The sequence below is a fragment of the Eurytemora carolleeae genome, unplaced genomic scaffold (assembly GCF_000591075.1).
Source record: "Eurytemora carolleeae unplaced genomic scaffold, Eaff_2.0 scaffold533, whole genome shotgun sequence".
Taxonomy (NCBI): Eukaryota; Metazoa; Arthropoda; class Copepoda; order Calanoida; family Temoridae; genus Eurytemora; species Eurytemora carolleeae.
Window position 1 is genome coordinate 196,669 of NW_019396428.1, and position 19,570 is coordinate 216,238.

Here is a 19,570-nt window from a genome sequence, read left to right on the forward strand (position 1 = left end):
AATCCCAGGCAGTAAGACGTAGACAGTAGGGAACAGACAGCCGGAAAAAGGATAAAAATGAGAAGTGATAGAAAACCGGAAGTTGGACATTAGGTAGTAGTTGTTGGATTATGAGTTGTTGTAGGATTAATCATGTATAGTTACAGCAAGGAGTAAGGTGACCAAAAAGTTACAAACTCTGTTTGAAATAAAGAAATGAAATTAACATATTTATTCAATAAATTTAAGTTAAAGAGCAAATTACATTTATCAAACTAACTGTTAGTTATTTGTTTTCAAACTTTTAAAATTTATGTTAGTAAAAGAAATTAAATCTAAATGTTGCTTAACCTAAAACTAACAAATAATTTACGAACCAATGATTTTAACATACAAGGATGCATAAATCAAATTAAAAATTAAAATCAAACAAGCGAATTTGTGGTTACATGTAAAAGGTCTTAACAGAGCATATTTTAATGAAATATTTGATAATTTAACATAACGATATAATTAAATGTCCTAGTCATAATTAATTAATTAATTAATTAATTAATTATTTAGTATTCATTTGAAATGAGATAAAAAGTACAGATTCAAAATCAGTTCAAAACAAAGTTGTCAATTTTTTTTTACAACATTATAAATTTTGGTATAGACGTAAAAACTTAAGAAAAGTTTATAAAAAAATGAAAAATTATGAAAAATTAAAGAAAATCGTAGGTGCACCAAAATATTTTAGATTTTTGCGTCTTAAATAATGCGATGGTTCTTCTGGTTTAACGAAAATAATAACTTAAAATTCTTTAAAAAAAAATCGTTCATTTCTATTCATAATTTGTTTGTAATTATATCGAGGTGAAAACTTTACAAATTAATCCAACATAAATCCTTTTGTATTTAAATATATTAGTGGATAGGTCGGGTCGAATCTGTGATGTTTGACCGACGTCATTGGGTCTGAAGTAATTTACTCGACAGTTAGTTTGCAGGTAGATTTGAATCCTCCACTCATCGAGCCGTAGATTAATTATTCATCGGAAGTACTGAGATTTCAATGAAAAGTTTCAGCTCTGGTACCAACAGAAACAGAGAAAATGGTTCTAAATAAAAATAATTTTAAATTAAAAGTTAACAAATAAAATTAGGTAGTTTGGGCTTTTGTTTGAAAAAAATAACTGTGGGTTTAAAAATAATAATAAGGGTAAGAATAAAAATTTTAAAACTTCTAAATATAAAATTTGAAATTTAAATTTTTGTAGATTTTATGTGATTAAGTTAAGTAAAATTTAGGTTTAAGAAAACATAAAATATTGACAGTATAAATTAAACTCATTAAAATATTTACAAGTAATGAAGGTGGGGATACATATTTGAATTTCGATTACGCTAGTGGTCTAGTGGATAGACGAAAAACTACTGGATGTCTATTTTCAGGGTGGTTGCCGTCAGATGGACGACGAAATTTAGTAAAAATTGCTAAAAATGATACCATTGAAAAAATGAGGCCGGTCGAGGTTCCAAAAACTATTTTTTCACTCAGAGTAGGGACGTAGCCAGTGAAAGGGTTTAATATTGATTCAAGAAGTTGTTTCGATTCAGCAAGGTTCAAAAAGAATGAGTCAATTTTAAATTCTTTTGTAGACGTTGGACCAAAAATGTAGGTTTCGTCATCGGTTTTAATTTTTACCTGTTTTGGAGTCGTCAGCAAGCTGGGAACATTTATATCAATTGTATTTGCATCCTCCCGGAATAATTGTGATGACGCTGGAATAAGAATACCCGAAGTTGTTGACTGGGGTGTCGAGTTTGAAGGTATCAAAGTACAGTATGCTGAGATTTGCCTGAAATCATTATTTATATTATTGATACAATCAGAGATTAAGGGTGTTTCCCGACAAGGATAACCAGTCGGGTCGCAGGATAGGGAAATTAATTCTCCATGATTATTTCTAACTAACGAATTGTAATCTACGCCGACATCCAGAATGTGATTAAAAAATGGGACCGGGACGATTTTTGTGTACTTTGTTTCAGCGAAGATTTGTTTAATGTCAAAAGTAATTACTGGTCCTTTGATAGTAATATCAAAATTATGAACTTCAATTTTGTTATATAAAGACGGTTTTATGCAAGGATGATTATCAAACAATGTGAAGAAAAAATCAGGGACAGCATGACGCGATAGTTCTGTAATAAGCTCTGATTCCTCATGTAGAAAATTTTGTATAGTTGAAAGATAAACACTTAAAAAAGTTGACGTTCCAACAAAAGATTGAGTAGCCAGTTCTGACGTATTCTCTAAGTTGTTTGTAGAAGGAGTTAAAGACGACATTAATTTAACCATGGCCTTTATATGTGATGGTAAGGAGGGATTTAGAATGGAAATATCCAAATAGCAAGGTCTTTGTACCGGGCTTTGGCCGTCTTTGAAGTAAGATTTTCGTTTTGATAAAAGTGTTAAAAAATACTTATAAGAAGATTGTAGATCAAGTAAAATTGTTTTGATTGATGGATCTATTTTTGGGTCGGATATATGTTTAAAGAAGGTGTTAAATGAAGTATTCAACTCAGTTATATCAACTTTTTCTGGTATGTCTAATAAATTTACCGTAAAATATGTTGAAGAGGTTGAAGTTGGAACTTTTAAGGTTTCGTCGTCGATAAAAAACTTAATTGCAGAGGAGTAGGAAATGAAGTTGAAAAGAACCAGGGCGACTAGTAGAACCAACGATTTCATCTAAAATAATAGAACAAATTAGTATCGTTTGAAAATAAAGAACGATTGCGATCTTTGTTGGATGAAAATTTTGTTTTTAATATCTAAGCGGGATGTGAGCTCAAAATATATCATTCAGTTAAAAATGTGTTTGTCGCAATTTTATATAATTATTAAAAACTTTATGTTTTTTTTAAAATGTATAATTAAAAAAAAAATCATTTTTTTACTGGACATTAATATAATTTCTATTTCATTTGTTTAGATTTTTAGTAAAAAAAATTATGGACACAAAAAGTATTTAATTTTTGTCATTGGTAAAGCATTAACCTTGATGAAAGCCATTATAAAGCTTTATCCATGAATGAAACGATCTTTCGATTCATGTGTGATAAGAACTGTTTGAGCTCCCTTATTGTTTTTGGAGAGAGGCGGCCATCTGGACCGAGGGTAGGTCCACACTCTGTAGACATTGAACTTTTTGATGTTAATCCTGAACCCACAATTGAGTAACTTGTTACTATGTTGATTTGAAACATAGCTGCGAGACATTCATTGATGTAGGAGATCTGAAAATGAAGCTGTTGGTTTTCTTGTATACTAAGAGCCGGCAGTCTGAACGGTAGTTGATTAACAAGTACGCAACGGCGTTTGATTTTTTTTCCATTTGGTAAATCCTCGAATAGGACTAATATTCCTGTAAAGTAACCAAATAACAGCTGTTTGAGGTCATCTTTTAGAGTAGCCCTAAGTAGGTGTTTAGGGATTTTTACGAGTAAAGAAGATACGTCAATCTCTATAAAGATTATTTTCTCTTCATTCAGGTGTCCTATGATATTGTAGAGGTAGGTGAGGAACGACTGATCTTGAGTTACCCAGATGTTATGGCAGTGTGTCAAGCTTATATATCCTGTCCCGCGATTATAGGGAAGGATGTCGAACCAGTTGGTCGGATACAACATGTCAACGTTTGTGCTTAAAGTGACAAAGTATTCCAGTGATGCTGGATGTGAACCCACGTTCTTTAGTAGATTAGATCCGATTATAAAGAAACTAATGGTAGAAGGTAGATTGAACAGGGAGGTCGGGTCCGTGGTGCTTATAAATCCCACTAGATGATCTACTTCCATACTGTTCGGAAGTTCAGATATAAAATCACCTAGGCTGGTTGGGGTTGAATACAACAACATTTCTGATACTTCCCTCGATATACGTATTTGCAGGAGTTCATATAGATAGAGTTGTAGTTTCTCCTTATGATACCTAAAGGTGGACGCAGATTCTAATAGTCCAAGTAGGGCTATTAGATCAGTAGTTTCGATGAAATCCTTATTTGCCGTGATCAATAAGCTAGTTCCAGATGGAAAAGATACCGGATAAGGAGTTGACAGTAGTCTGTTAAAACCTGCCGTTGATAAAAAGTCATACTGATTCAGGATTTTCAAAGGAAGCAGTCTGTGAGCAATGTCAATTGCGCTGGAAATCCACCATTGAGTGGTGTTCTTTGCTCTAATTAATATGGCGGCCAAATCGTTGGAGAAATGTGGAAGAATTTCCTCAATTGAAAAGGCGTGATGTGGAGTGGGAGATAACAAATGCTCCATGAGATCCAGGGTTGACAACTTAATTAAACATACCGGGCATTTTAACATTGGATGATAGTTGATCATATGTTGCTCCAAAGTTGTATTTTTTACGAACTTGACGCAGAGACAACAGTAAATAGGCAGGTTGGGTGTATGGTGTTTTAGGAAGGAGTGTAGGATGTATGACGCCATGGATGGCATTAACATTAAACAGTTGCAGCAGAAAATTGCAGATGTAGAAAAAAATTTCTGCAAATCCGGCAAACAGGCCATGGGTGGAAGATTTCCCCCATGAGTAAGGCCATGGGCGATGAAGGATTTTGCTTCAGTTATGTCGTGGTCCTGGTGACATTCTTTACACTGCAGCGATCCGGCTTGGGTAATGATTGCAAAGATGGCGAGGATTAGCTGGCCCATCTTGTTAGGACCAACTGTAGCCAGGGGGTGACGATTCCCAAACGGGCCCAACCGTTGGTGGTCCGATAATTTCACCTAGAATGATATGAATTATAAATATATTAACTTACTCGTACAGTGAATTTGACGTTCGGCATGAGTTGTTCATTTTATGTTATTCAGGACTAACAGCTGATTGTTTAGTTTTAAATGAGAAAGCCAATGTTTACCGTGTAAGAAAATCACGCAACCTTTCAACCGTATAATTTTTCTGTAAATGTCGTCTTAAAGATTATAGTAATCAATTACAATGCATTTATCTTTTGTTTAAAGTTTATTAGAAATTATACCTGAGGTATAGTTTCGCAGTGTATGCACGTTTCTGTTTCCTCACAGGGAGCAAGATTAGGATCGCTCGGCTCCGGGAAGCGGATGCTGTTAAGAGCTAACGATAGTTGAAGATCTTGGATATGTTGACTGGCACATAATCCGCGATGAGAGAAAGAATTTACTTTCAGTTGTGTCCTAGGATTTAATGGTGTGAAACTATCGAGTCTTCTTCTTGTATTGACATATATCTGTTGAGCCTGTACCGTCTCATAAAGATCATCGACCGGCGGATTACTAATTTCATTGGTGGGGTCTATCAGAATATTATGAGGATCTTCTTGGTAGTGCAGTAAACCATCACCCTGGTCCTCCATGGGCGTAAACCCTGGTATATGTGGGGCCATCATTGCCTAAAAATTCCCAATAAAACTAGATAATACCTAAACTGTAGGATATCTAATATCTGAAAAGAATAATAAGTTTGTGAATGTGAGACATAAATAATTTGTTTCTGGACACTGTAAAATAAGCGGGGGGGGGGGTGTAGAAAACATAAGAACATAGAAAATTTTACCCTTGTAGGCGTGAATTTAGCTTAATGTAGTTTTCTGGACTATATTGGAAAGTGATGATGGACTGGGAAACTTTATTGAAAGTGTAACCGGGAAAGTTAAAAGAAAATAAATGTCAAAAAAGAATTGAAATATGAAATTTTTGTGTAAGATATATGTTTTATTGGCATATTAAAAATATGTAGATAATTTTGCAAAGTCGGAAAAAGAGATTGTTCGTTTGATGACTGAAATATATTAAGTTTAAAGTTAAAAACATGACCAATAATTTTGAAAATTAACCATTTATGAGTAATAAATAATAATGAACTTGTTATAGAATACGAGTATAGGGGCAAAGAAAAAATTGTAAAATTCAAAAAGAATCTAGATCATGCTAAGTATAGGTTATGCTAAATGGATTACTAGTCACTATTGTTATAGTCCTGTGTTTTCTATGATTGTTCAAAGAGAACTGAAAAAGTTGAAAAGAAAGATCATAAATATAAGAAAGAAGAGAGAGAGAGAGAGCCAAAGTGTCTGGCTGGTAAGGAGAAAGTACTAGTAGATAGGTGGGGAAAACCACATTAAAGTGTGAACAGTAAGATGGGTGGAAACTTTGACAGATTGAGTGTATGGATGGGATGGAACACAAAATTTTTTGAAAATATTTGTATATGATCGATATAAGGGGAACGTAGTATATATATGAGTGATGTATGTATAGTGTCTTACAGAAAACAAAGTAGTATATCTAGGTTATCCACCAAAAAAAAATTTTGTGTCAGAAAAAGTTATGGAAACAAATAATATGACATAAATAAGATGTAACATCTACTGTAGATACCCAGCAAGAAATTTTACACCTATATTGGAAAATGTAATAAAACATATTATTTAAAAATTGTAGAATAAATATAAGGCGAAATATGCAATACTATAATCCATTGATTAGCAAAGAAATGAGACGTCATATATTATGTGGAATTTTATATTATTATCAAAAAAAAATTTACTAATTTATTTTATGTTTGAATATTAAGCAAAAGTAACCTTTTTATTTGGAGATTGGTCTTCTTCATCAGAGCTGTCAGTATCCAGGGTTGTTTTTGCTTGAAGTCTGGTATTATATTTATGAGAACGCAGTGGTTTATGTGGTTGTGGTTTTTCAATGTGTAGTTGGTCATCAAGGTTGGTTGTATCTTCTGGTTGATCTTGAGTTATTTCTGGGTTTGCTAGATTTGAAGAGGTGTTTGGTGGTATTGATACGCTCATATCTTTTTCTGGTGTTGGTATCAAGGATGTAGGATCAATATTTGGTTGATCCCAGAGATCTGAAGAGGTCAGAGGGTCTTCAGAGATAGTTGGATTTAAAGAGAAACCTTGTGGCAAATGTAGTTGAGCATGTTTTTGCAATTCATCAAAATGTAGTTTGTCTAATTTTTCAAATTTGTTGATTAGGACGTCTTTTACGGGTTGTGGTAGGTGTGAGAAGGATGCATCCAAACGGTTGTACTTTTTTACATGGTCCTTAGAGTAAACTGATTGAAAAGAGTCTGATAATCTTTGAACAACCAAAGAGGTTGGACGGTCTTGAAGAACTATGTGAGGATCTGGGCTGTAAGTGGTTCTTAAAGAAGGATTTACTCCAACTGTTATTGAACGATCTTTGACAAATACAAAGTCACCAATTTCAAATGGTTTAGAAATACGGTTCTTATTTAGGCGGTTTTGTACATCAATTTTACGGAGTTGTAACTCTGTTTTAATGAATTCAGTAATAGCATTGGTTTCTTCAGTTTTTGATTTAACCATTGTTTTGAGATTTTGTAATAATGGATAAAATTTGGTAGGAGGCGGTTGATGAAATGGTGAGTCTGCCGACGGTGAATTTTGACCGTGAAGGAGTTCCAATGGAGAGAAACCAGTGTTTGGATGTACAGTTGTATTTATTTGTTTTACTAGCAATGGTAAAATATCAGTCCAAGGTGAGTCTGGATAGGTTGAAAGAGTTTTCTTAAGAAGATATTTTAATTGTTTTACCGCTGATTCGGCTCGGCCGTTGCTTTCTGGGCGGAGAGCTGCAATGTGAATTCTTTGTATATTTAGAGTGTGTAATAATGTTAAGAAATGTTTTTCAGAGAAACAAGTACCATTATCCGAGAGAAAATATTTAACTCTGTATGTTTGAAATAAACCATGTGTAAAATGGAATGCTACTGAAGAGGCGGTTTTGGATTTTAATGGGTAACAGGTTATGAAGTTGGTAAGTGGGCAGCAAAATATAAGAATATGATGATGACCCTGGGAAGGAGGTAAAGATTCTGCTAAATCTGCAACAACGGTTTCATAAATGTAATTTGGAATTGGATAGCTTCCAAGCAATTGTTTTCTGGTCGACGGATTAGTTAGGGCACAGGGAAAGCAGCGCATACACAGATGTTTTATCTTTGCCAATTTTTGCGGAAATGTGTACGGAAATAAGGTAGTTGACATTTTTGCAACCCCAGCATGAGCTTGAGATAAATGTGTATAGGCAATCAGGACGCCTTCAAGAGACGGTGGGATAAGTATTTTATATATATCTTGGTCCTTACAGTAGAGGAGACCATTTGACAGTTTATATTCATTATTTTCTTGTTTGCAGAAAAAGGATTCATTGTTTAAACAGGATTCTATAATATTTTTGAACTCTTTCTGTTGTTCAGTAGCAATATTTGAGTGTGATATTTTATGTTGAAGAGAATCCATTGGTAATAATAGTTTTTGAACATTTTTAACCGTTCTTGAGAGGGTGTTAACAGAAAGTCGTTTTTGTGGTTTTGTTGGTTGTTTGTATGATAAGAGATGTTCGTGGTCCTTTACAAAGTTTTCCCACTCTTTTAGGGTGAATTCTTTATCAGGATCAATGTAGTTGTCTAGGTTGGAGACTTCAAAACTTTCAAGGGGTAGACGTTTCATGTCTTGGCGTGAAATGTTGAAATTCCTGGTTAGGAAATCGGCCATATTATGTTTGGTGCTGATGAAACGAAATTTTAGAAGAGGATATGTTTGATGTAGTTTTTGACCCCATCTGGATAGTTTGGATATGGATTTTGATACCGGATTTGAAAACAATAGGAATAGAGCTCGACTATCTGTTAGACATAGAATTTCTGAACTTCCTATTAATTTCGAAAAATTGTCCAGAGCGCCCAGAATTGCAAATAGTTCTTTTTCTGCAATGCATAATTTGGCATCTGCTTCACTAATGGTTTTAGCCCAAAAAGAGACGATTTGGAATTTGTGTGCTATTTCCTTCAGGTTAAAGGAAGAATGTTTGTTTATAAAATAAGGGCGAAAAATAAGGATATCCTTTTTTTTGTAAAGACCGAAGACAAAAGGTGGTTTCTTAGAGTCATGGACAAACTGTAGGATTTTATTCTGGCTGTGTTTTTCTAATGTAGAAATGATGGTAAATGGACGGTTTAGAACAATAGCTATGAGTTCTACTAAATAGAGATTATCATCCACAGGACCATTATTAAATTGGAAATTTCGGAGAAATTCGTTATATGCAGTTTTATCATTTTTGAATTGAAAATCTAGAATTTTATGGTTGGTTAAACTTGCTTTCAATTTTTTAATAGCTTCTTGTTTTAGGAAAGTTGGATCCGACAGTTGACAGTTATAAGCATATTGTATTGAACGGATAGAAATAAACAATGATTGTTTAACTGACCCCTCTGTGTATCCCAAGAAGTCTTCATTTAGGAATGAAATGTCCTTAACTGGCTTCCGATTAACGAATTCTGGAAGTGTAGATTTGGGAACCAGTTTATCCAGGGTATATAATGGTACTGGTTCATAGCATAGCTTATGATCGAAAATTATTCGGTCTACTGGATCTGATAGAGATAGAGTCTCTGGAATATGTGTATCCGAAGGTGCCAATTGTTCCATTTGGCAAAGTACAGCTGAGTAACAACCCTTATCACTGGCATCAACGAACAGGATTTTCTTTGCTGATGGTTGTATTATTCTGCTAAAGATTGGAGTCTCAGTAAGAAGAATTTTTATCCTCTCAAACGCTGCTTTATGCATTTTTGTAGGTTGATATGGCTTTGTTGAACTGCATAATGGGGTTAGCAGTGATAGTTCATGCATGAATGTGCATGGTAGAGTTGTCCTAATTGTGTTCAAAAGACCTGTAAAAGATCTCATCCCATGAACATTGGTAGGGAAAGGACTATTTAACAGTTTATCAACTCTCTTTTGGTCGGGGAATAAAGTGTTATGTGATATGTACCAACCAAGGAAGCGGATATTCGTTTTACCAAATTCAGATTTATGTAGAGAGAGTTTGGCTTTGTGAAAAGTCAGGCGTTCTATGACCTTACCTATCAGTGCATAATGTACTTTTACAGTTTCTTCATAAGTTGGTTGAAGTTCTGTTGCAAATATTAAATCATCATAGAAGACTTCACAACCGTGAATGTGGTCAGGCCGTAGATCAACCACATTGTTTTCGAGAAATATTGGATTTCCTAGTTTATCAAGGTTTGGAACCATGTGAACCATTCTATGAGTAATTTCTGACCAGCATTGGGGACTAATAGATATCCCCATACATAATTTAAGCATGTGAAATGAACCAAAATCGGTAACAAATCTAGTAAGTGGTTGTGATTCCTTATCAATACTAAGTGAAAAATATGCTTGAGTTATATCCGTTTTTGAGAACATGTATTTATTTCGCAGTGCTTGCAGAGTATTTGGAAGGCTTGGTATAACCGCTGGTGCTGTTAAGATAGCTTCATTTAGAAGGCGGTAATCAATAATTAGGCGGGCGGATGATTGAGGGTCCGGTTTTGGTACAAGGAACGCTGGGCATGCATGTAAATGGCGTACATCACTTAAGTGACTAGCACGTTCAATAATTTTATATTTCATAAGATAATCTAATATATCTTTCATTTTCATTTTGTCCTCTGGAGCTAAATAATACATTTTCTTGAAAACTGGCAGAGGAGAGTTATCCTTCAATTGGATTTTATAATATCCCATAGTGTCAGATAGATTTCCTACATCATAACCATGGAGTGACACTACGGTAGGAAATTTGTCAATAAAGATTTCTTTTAAATATTGTTGATGTAGTGGTTCATATTGATCTAAATTTAAAATTTCTTCCACAGTTTGTGGTAAATTACATGGTAGTTCGTATCCTTGTGGAAGTGTTAATTCTGTTGGAAAATCTGGAGCTGGAACCGGGGATGACGGTTCTCCTGGTATAGATTGAAATGGGATTGATTGTAATTCTGTTATCAGAGCAGGATCTTCGGTAACTGGTAATGGTGGTGGAGTTGTGGTTTCTGTTGAGATATTATTTCTAGTTTCAAATGGAGTTTTAATGAGAAAGGAAGTTAATGGGGTTACTTTTTCATCAGTACTGGGTAACGGTTCTATGAGTTTTAAAATTGGTAGATTGCATGCTGAATTTGTTTGGACAGCTTCGTGGTAAATATTTAAGTGTTGTGGCAGAGTATCTAGGTTTTCATGGGCAATTATTTCTTCATCAGATATTTCTTCAGTCTCAGCGGAGATTTTTCCTTGAAAAGGTTCATTACTTAAATTGGTGACACAGGCAATTAGAGGTAGAGAGGAAATAGAGTAAGCTGAGTAGCGAGATGGCAGAACATGAATATGTGTGTGATTGGATTCCGATATGAGTAGTTTGTCTCCTTTTCTAATGTTTGATAAGTGATGTGGTTTAAAGATGACCGATTTAGTCTCCTGTGGTTTTAATGAAAATGTTGCTGAGCAGGTCTTGATTTCTTGTGGAAACGCATGGTAACTTTCAATTGTTGTTTTGATGGGGTTGGTTATCATAACCTTGGGTGTCGACTTCTCAAAGGATAAAACCATTCCCATCTTTTGCATATTATCTTTGCCAAACAATAAGCCGTGCGCAACGGCTTGTGTATATACACTGAAAGTCAGGTAAATAATCGGTCCTACCTTATGGGGGCTCCACGGTAGCGTAATATTATATAAAATGGGCACGGTGTGGTTTGAAAAACTTTCTACCTTGTGTGTACACTTAGTCTTATATCTCATAATTTCCTTTGTTGTTAATAGTTTATTTATCTCTGATTCATGTATAAGGCTTAAATCACTGCCTGAATCCAGGAGCAGGGAAGAACGAGAGGAATTATGGGTGTGTAGATATAAAATTATGTATACTTTCTTGCCCTTATCATCGAGTTTAGTGGTTTTATTGAACATATATAAACATTTTCTTTTTGGGTTATGTGAGAGGAGGGTTTTCATGATGGATAACGCTGAGATATTCAAAAATTTTACTGCCATATTATCTGTTGAAGTGTTCCACAATTGCGAGTTTATGATTGATTTATTTAAAACGTGTTTGTTTGTTTTCAGTTGAGGTTTTCGCGGACCAAGAGGTTGTAGGTTCCCTCCTGAGAGTTGAATATTTAATTTATTTGTACTGATTTGTTTTATGTTTTTGTGCTTAATTTCACCATTTTGGTAGAATTTACTCCCTTTCTGTGTCGATGATTGTCAGAATTTCCTGGTAATATTCCTTCCAGGTTTGAAGTTTCTTGTGTTGTATTTTTGTGTAAGATTTTTTGTTGCGATATTTGATGTGGCTTGGGCCTTCAGTCTATTGAAACAAAATTTTAGTGGATGATATAATTTTTTGTTCATCTTCTTTTCACAAATGGTACATGGTACTTGACTCGGAGTGACATTCACTACACGACCAGAATCATCCCGCATGGCGTAGCAAGAATCTGATGCTCGATGGGTATTTTTTCCACACAATGAGCAATATAGTGTGTTCAGAAATTTGTTTTGTTGAGTTGTCCTTGGTTGGGATCCGTATGGTTGTTGATCTAGACTATTTGTTTGGAGAGTGCGTCTACCAGATGAAGAAATGAATTTTCCAGCTTGATATGGATGATCTCGGAGGTGCCTATATGGTCTTAATGAAGGTAGTAAGTAAACCTTTCCATTTCTTTTGATGTCATCATTTATGGATTCATGATATGGGTTGATGAGTGAAATTAAGTCTGTGAAAAGCGGTGTGGTACCATTTTCAGCCGCTACTGTAAGCATCTTGCTATAGGCGTTATTTACTATGGTAGAACTTGCATATGGTAGTGCTCTGATGAGTGCTGTACAAGCTTCAATATTTGAGAATTGCTTACGCATGTTACCTTCTGGAAATATCCTAGCCGCAGCGCTGGATAGTTCAATTATTCTACATTGTCCCTTATGAAGTGTTGAACTCCTTGGAATTTTGTAATTTAATAATTCAGTCTTTGCCTTATCTGGTTTAATTGTAAAGTCGTACATGGTAAGTAGTTTATGATAGATGCCTCCAATTGAATCTTCTTCTTGAATTAGAGATCGTATTAAACTGTGAACTTCACCTGTAGTTGATGATAAAAGTTTATCTTTGAATTCTTCTTCTGATAAATTGAGTTTAGCTTGACCGGCGTTCATTGAATATATCCATTCAGTTATTGGGGGGTTACTACCTCCAGAGAATTTTTGTCTTCCTTGGGGGAATAGTTTGTTGGATTCTATTTGCCTTGAGATGGATGTAAGTGTCGGATGGGAAGCGAATTTATCAGGGCACTTGATCAATGGATTATGGGTATGATACAGTAGATCTCTTTTGTAAAGTTCATCTTTTACAGTAGAAGCAGATTTCTCCATGGCGGTTTTTAAATTCTTCTGTGTAATTGAAAGGTTTTCTTGGAAAGCTTTGCTGAGATCTGATACAGAAATTTTTTCTCCATCTACTTTTCCCGAATCTATCCATTTATTGTGACTGTTCTGCATCTGAATCAATAGTTTACCCAATGGGTTTTGCAAAGTTGCAGTTAGATCATCATTCTCTGAGGCTTTGTTAAGAAGATCTTGCATTTCTGAGGTTGTTAGATAGATCCTGACATCTTCTTGAGATTGGTTTTCTTGGGACAGGTGATCTGGAATTGACTCCATACTTGTGTGTTTTGATGAGTTTCTGCTGCTCTTGGTACTGAAAGGCATGGTTGATAATCTTAATAAAAATTATTTGTGTATTGATCAGAAGTTTAAATTTATATTTTTGTTAAAGATTTGTGATTTATTTTGTAATGACCCCTTAGTTTAATATCTCTTTTAGATATATGTTTGATGTCTCCTATTGGAAATTATGGAACTCTATTTTGTCTTATATTTTACAGATTTGTTATAAATATGTTGTAATAATATCTTATAAATATATCTATCTAACTTTATTTTAGTATATTTTGTATGTGATATCTCTATGTATCTATTTTACCTACTCGATGTTTTAGATTTTGTCGAAAGATTCTTTTGTCTACCTTTGATATTTTAATTTGAAAACCTCTTTTCTGGTACTAAAATGTGTATTTATATATATAACTATAAATGTGTATCTGATATCTCTAGTTTAGTTATTCTATACTCTATGTTTTGTGTCTCTCTAATGCCTATATGTGTCGTATTACCTAACGTTAGGAGTTTACAGATTTTTAAAACTAAATTCTACCGTATATTTCTTCTCACGTAGTTTATTTCTATTTGTAATATATCTATGTATATATATATATATATTTTCCACTTAAATAGGTCTTATATCTGCCTTTATTTATCTTATAAATATGTGTACGTACTTATGGTTAATTTTTTAAATTATATCTGCCTTGATTTATCTATTTATATTTTATTTAGGACTTAGTGTATGCCTTTATGTATCTTTTATATATATGTACTTATGCGCTTAATCAGGACTTATATCTGCCTTTATTTATTTAATACTTTGTTTAGGACTTAGGGTATGCCTTTATTTGTTTATATTAAAATTGCTTATCAGCTTTTTATCTATGTATATACTAATATCTGTTTGCAAACAATGATTTTCTATATTTTTATTTTGGAGACCTTCTATTTTACTATTTATATTAAAACTACTCTTCTCTTCTATTTCTGGAGAAATCGGAGGGAAAAATCGCTACTACAGCTTTTTGTGCGACTCTAAATGTAAATGATATGAGAACTAGGGGTGTCACGGCTACTACTATCCCTGATATTGTAATTGCACCTCCTATTATTTGTATTGAGCTAGAAAGATAATTTAATAATGATTGAATATCTTCAGTTAGTGTGGAATCTGTATCTGAATTAGACATGTAACTAATTTTTAAAACCCCCAATTTAATCACTTATCCTAATCTGTGATTTTATATAACCCTAACTATCTGCTCAGTGTATTTGATTATTTACCTATTTATAACCCTACTTGGCTAATATCTCATGTGTGTATACGTGTGGTGTATCTATATGTATATGTATATATGTATCTAAATATTATCTATATCTATGTACTTATTAACCTCTGAGTATATAATAACTAAAGCTCTCTGAAAGATGAAATAAACAGTAAATTTTTACTGGTTTTACTTGTTTTAAATAAACTAGAAAGTTAAACCGTTTTATTAAAGAAAGTTTAGAAAGCAAATTTTTGTTTATAAAAGTTAAAACCTAAAAATTATTTAAAATGATATATTTTTGGTATTATGTATTCGATGCAAGTAGCTGCTCTGAACAAAATATAATGATGATTCTATTAAAGAAGGTTGAAAGAAATGTTTGTTGATTAAAGTTAAATCTTAGTTTTCATCAAAGAAGAGAAATACGAACTTGTATAGAATCCTTCCTGTTTACTAACTAAAATTGTAAAACGTTATATTTTGTAATTTCGGTATTATATATTTGATGAGAAGTGCAGCTCTAAAGCAATACGCGACGATAATTAGAAATGTTACGGTTGTCACAAGTTTGCAGAATATAGAAAGCATCAATTAGTTTACATACAGGGTTAAGTTTATGTAGTTATGAAACATATGTTTATAAACTGTATAAATGTACTAATAATGATATGTTGTATTTGTCCTATACTATCAATACGTTACTATATGTTCAGGGACTAAGAAAAACAGGGAATGCTAGAACTTAGTATATTTATATACTATTGAACACGCGCGCCCGGGAATGTATGATGGATTGGGTGTGTGTGATAGATGGGCAGCAGGTGTGACAAGGAATTTTTGCAAAATATGGACTCAAAAAGTTAGAACATACATACAAGAATAAAATAAGAAAAACTTACCATATGCACCTCCTAGTAGTACAGCAGTTGTTTCTGCAGAAACAGATCCCTACAATAAATACCAATATAAACATAATGACAATTAAAACCTAGCTTATAATTACAAATATGAAAATAGAAAGAAAGCTGTAAGTTTAATTATTGAGTGAAATTGTTTTAACATTTTTATTAAATCAAGCATACTGTTTCGCAGGATATGGTTTGAATTGATGTAAAAACTTACCCTGCTACTGGAGGCCAGATATCCAGCTAAAAGAATAGATACAATCGAAAGAATCATACCTGAAAGAAACAAATGTTGTTTAGTAAAATGATTTATAAATGTGTTCTTAATTACTTAAACTGACTTATAATTTGCATTTAAAACTTTTTAAATTAAATTGATAAAAGAATATTTTACCTTATATTTTTTTTCTGAGTTTAGCAGTAAAGTTTTAAACTTTAAAAGCACTAATAAATTCATAAACTTATTCATTCTTTTATACTGTTCAAACCTGAGATAATGCTTGAAAGCAAACATGGACTTTAAACTCAGGATTCCAGAAACACACAAAACATCATTATTTAAAAAGTGTACAAAGTACTATGTACAGAGAACAACAAACAGACGTACAATGTAAAGGTTAAACAATGTAAAAAAGACGGAAGGCATGGTACATTCCAGTTCATTTCATGTACCGGGCCAAATTTCAACTAGCCAAGGCAAGCAGTACTGTACAAATAAAGGCTATATGAGGCAAAACGGAACTGTACACCAATTAAATGATCCCCATCTAGTAAAATTTATGTGAAGAAGAAACTCAAATATATGCGACATTACTAGTACGATTGTTTTACCTCGTAGATCCTCTTCTTGCTCTGAATTTACGCAAACTTTGATAGCAAATATATCAAATTTCATATCAAAAATCATCTTTTTTCTCTCAAAAGCTTATTTAAAGTAGGAGTTATGATTATAAAACATATAAGATTTCAATATTAGTTGCAATTTGCGTTAGCTTCACGTGTACAACACAGAATGTACAGCCTAAAATAAACAGCGTACAGTGTAAAGCAGTTAATGTACAGTGTACAACATTGTTGTATTTCAGATCAGTACAACCCGAGCCGTAGCAGTAGACACAAGTCTCCTGCACACTACCGCTCTGGGTCCTGTGCTACATACAGCGCACATATATAATACAGAGAGCTACAGCAGGAGAAGATGAACCAGGTTCCTGTTATTGTGCGGAACCCCGCATACATTGAAGAAGTAGAGCTGGATGAAGATGAAGTTGATCCAGCTGACCTCGCTCCTCTTATCAGTGGGGACATTCCCATTGTCACTGTCCCAGCCTTGGAGGATGAAGATGTAACTGAGGATGTTATAGAGGATAGTGATGAGGATGAAGAGATGGAGGAACTTGATAAGGAAGTCGAGGAACTCCGTTAGGAGGTGATAGACCTCCTGCACCCAGTCCTGGGGGCACATGATCCCAACAGCCCCCTGTAGTCCCTCGTATTGGAGTATGGGACACAGGTAGAGCTTGGGGACGTGAATACAGAATGCACCCTGATCCGAGTATAGATGAGATCAGTAGCAGGCTGTTCAACCAGGTGGAAGATCTGTTCAGAATCATACATGAGTGGGTCAGCCAGCAAACCTGGAATAAAAGAGATATAGAACGGATTGACGGACTGAAAGCTATATCAGTCATGCACTTTAGACTTGGTAGATTGACCGAGAAGGTGCTTAAACGTCAAGTTAGGAAACCTTAATAGTAAAAGGATTCTGACTAACAATTATGTCATCAGTTTATCTTTATGTAATGTTATGTAAACATTTATGATTATGTAAATAAATGAAGTAACATTATAGGAAATATGTTTATTACTTTGGGTGTTAATTATTGCACGAGCAGATAATTATATGAGGTTTACTCTGCATGATAGAGATAGCCCGAAGTATAATAATGCCAGGTTGCAAAGATAACAACAGCGCATGAGGGTTAGGTCTGAGTGATGGGAATAACCCGATCTGCAATGTTGTCAGGTTGCACAGATGATTGATAAAAACAAGTAAGATGACTTGAAGTAGAATCTCATCAAAGTTGCCAATTTAAGTTTGCTAATTTATTGCATAAGTTTAGTAGTGCGAGAATACTACAGGATCTCCATCAATAATTTTTCTTCATAAGCCTATACCCTCTTTTCTTTTTCATGAACACTCCCTTTAAAGATCTAAAATTTAATTAAGGACTGTTGAAAGAAACCACTCCAACCTTACCAAGACCTATAAACGAATCAGAGCTATTGAACAGAATAGAAATATTTGTCTTTTTATTGCCCAGATGCTATTTATCATACTTCCAGGTTCAATCAAAAATCCTCTTCATTGCTTATTGATAAAATGCCTAAAATTTTTGTGTTGCTAGACTTGAAAACAAGTAGAATAACTTGAAGTGTGATCTTATCAAAGTTTGCTAATTTAAGTTTGCCAATTCATTGCACATTTTAGTAGTAAGAGAATACTACAACATACAGCGTACAGTGTAATGCAGTTAATGTACAGTGTACAACATACAGTGTACAGTATACATCGTACAGTGTACAGCGTACAGTGTATAGGGTAGAGTGTACAGTGTACAGCATACAGTGTACAGCGTAGAATGTACATTGTACCAGCGAACAGTGAACAGTGTAGAGTGTAGAGTGTACAGCGTTCAGTGTACAGCGTACACTGGACAGTGTACAGTGTACAGCATACAGTGTATAGTGTACAGTGTACAGTGTACAGTGTACAGTGTACAGTGTACAGTGTACAGTGTACAGCATACATTGTACAGTGTACAGTGTACAGTGTACAGTGTATAGTGTACAGCGTGGAGTGTACAGTGTACATCGTACAGCCTGAAGTGTGCAGCGTACAGTGTGCATCTGTACATTGTACTCTGTACATTGTACTCTGTACATTGTACTCTGTACATTGTACTCTGTACATTGTACTCTGTACATTGTACTCTGCACGGAAATATGTATAAGAGTAAGGTAATAATGCAAGGAAAGTTAATTGCAGTTGCGTATACTCAGCGTACATATTGAAACGAGTTTTCTCTGGGCGGAATTTGTAAACAAGAATAGATGCATGTTAAGCATCCGAGGAGGTTAAAAGCATTTGGATAATTTAATGATTCACATAATAGTTTCCTATGATCAAAATATTTAATTGATTTTTATGTGAAAGATGGATCCCATGTCAGGCTTCGACATCCATCTTGTGTTTACAGTACTGCCCAGAGACGTACTGCAGTACAAAAGATGCATACACCTCTGAAATAACTTTCCTTGCATTATAACCTTGTAGAGTAAGCTTCTTATTTTAAAGGGAGGGGGGTTAAAAGCATTGTGCACAGTTATTTCTTTATTTATTAATGTACACGTAATATGCATTGCATTGGTGCTTTTCTTTATGTATTCAATGTTCTTATCTATTTAAACAAATTGACGTCAATTCTCTTCACAAGGTACAAAAGATAAGCTTTCTTTTTTAACATTATAAAATTTTTAGTTTATACAATTTTTAATCAATGTTATTATCGATTATTTAATCTGCATGTTTTTTTTAATATTAGTTAAACATTTTAATCTTTTCTAGTTTAAACGCTTGTAAACGAACGTTAAATACATATTTGTTTTAATTTTTAAAATTATCTGTTTTGACTTCATTTCTTGCGCTTGTGGAATCTGGAAAAAAAATTATTTAAAAAAGTATAAAAGTAAACCAAAGATAGAAACTATGAAATATTGAACTAAGGATATTTAGAAACTGTAAAATATTGAA

At 33.8% G+C, this 19,570-nt stretch overlaps 1 protein-coding gene across 3 annotated transcripts; it reads right to left on the bottom strand.

Annotated features, from left to right (window-relative positions):
• Positions 1–652: 652 nt before the first annotated feature.
• On the bottom strand, positions 653–16,387 carry LOC111703114 (uncharacterized). 3 transcript variants are annotated; one of them, XM_023474976.1, is made up of 6 exons: positions 6,615–11,920; positions 5,031–5,420; positions 3,029–4,776; positions 2,591–2,719; positions 1,670–1,823; positions 653–1,082 (listed from the first exon to the last, which is right to left on the bottom strand). In XM_023474976.1, the coding sequence occupies exons 1-3, from the start codon at positions 11,910–11,912 to the stop codon at positions 3,043–3,045; spliced, it is 7,422 nt and encodes a 2,473-aa protein (XP_023330744.1). In that variant the 5' UTR covers positions 11,913–11,920; the 3' UTR covers positions 653–1,082; positions 1,670–1,823; positions 2,591–2,719; positions 3,029–3,042. The 3 variants fall into 3 exon arrangements, 2 of the variants coding, with proteins under 2 accessions (XP_023330744.1, XP_023330745.1); XR_002765557.1 differs by lacking the exons at positions 3,029–4,776; positions 5,031–5,420; positions 6,615–11,920 and adding exons at positions 15,751–15,799; positions 15,974–16,032; positions 16,151–16,387 and having other exon boundaries at positions 659–1,082; XM_023474977.1 differs by lacking the exon at positions 6,615–11,920 and having other exon boundaries at positions 5,031–5,734.
• Positions 16,388–19,570: the final 3,183 nt, after the last annotated feature.

Coding starts and splice junctions, on each gene's coding strand:
- LOC111703114 (XM_023474976.1), bottom strand. CDS start 11,912: ATGGCAGTAAAATTTTTGAATATCTCAGCGTTATCCATCATGAAAACC. Junction 5,421..6,614: donor ACCAATCTCCAAATAAAAAG/GTTACTTTTGCT, acceptor GGGAATTTTTAG/GCAATGATGGCCCCACATAT. Junction 4,777..5,030: donor ACTGCGAAACTATACCTCAG/GTATAATTTCTA, acceptor ATATCATTCTAG/GTGAAATTATCGGACCACCA.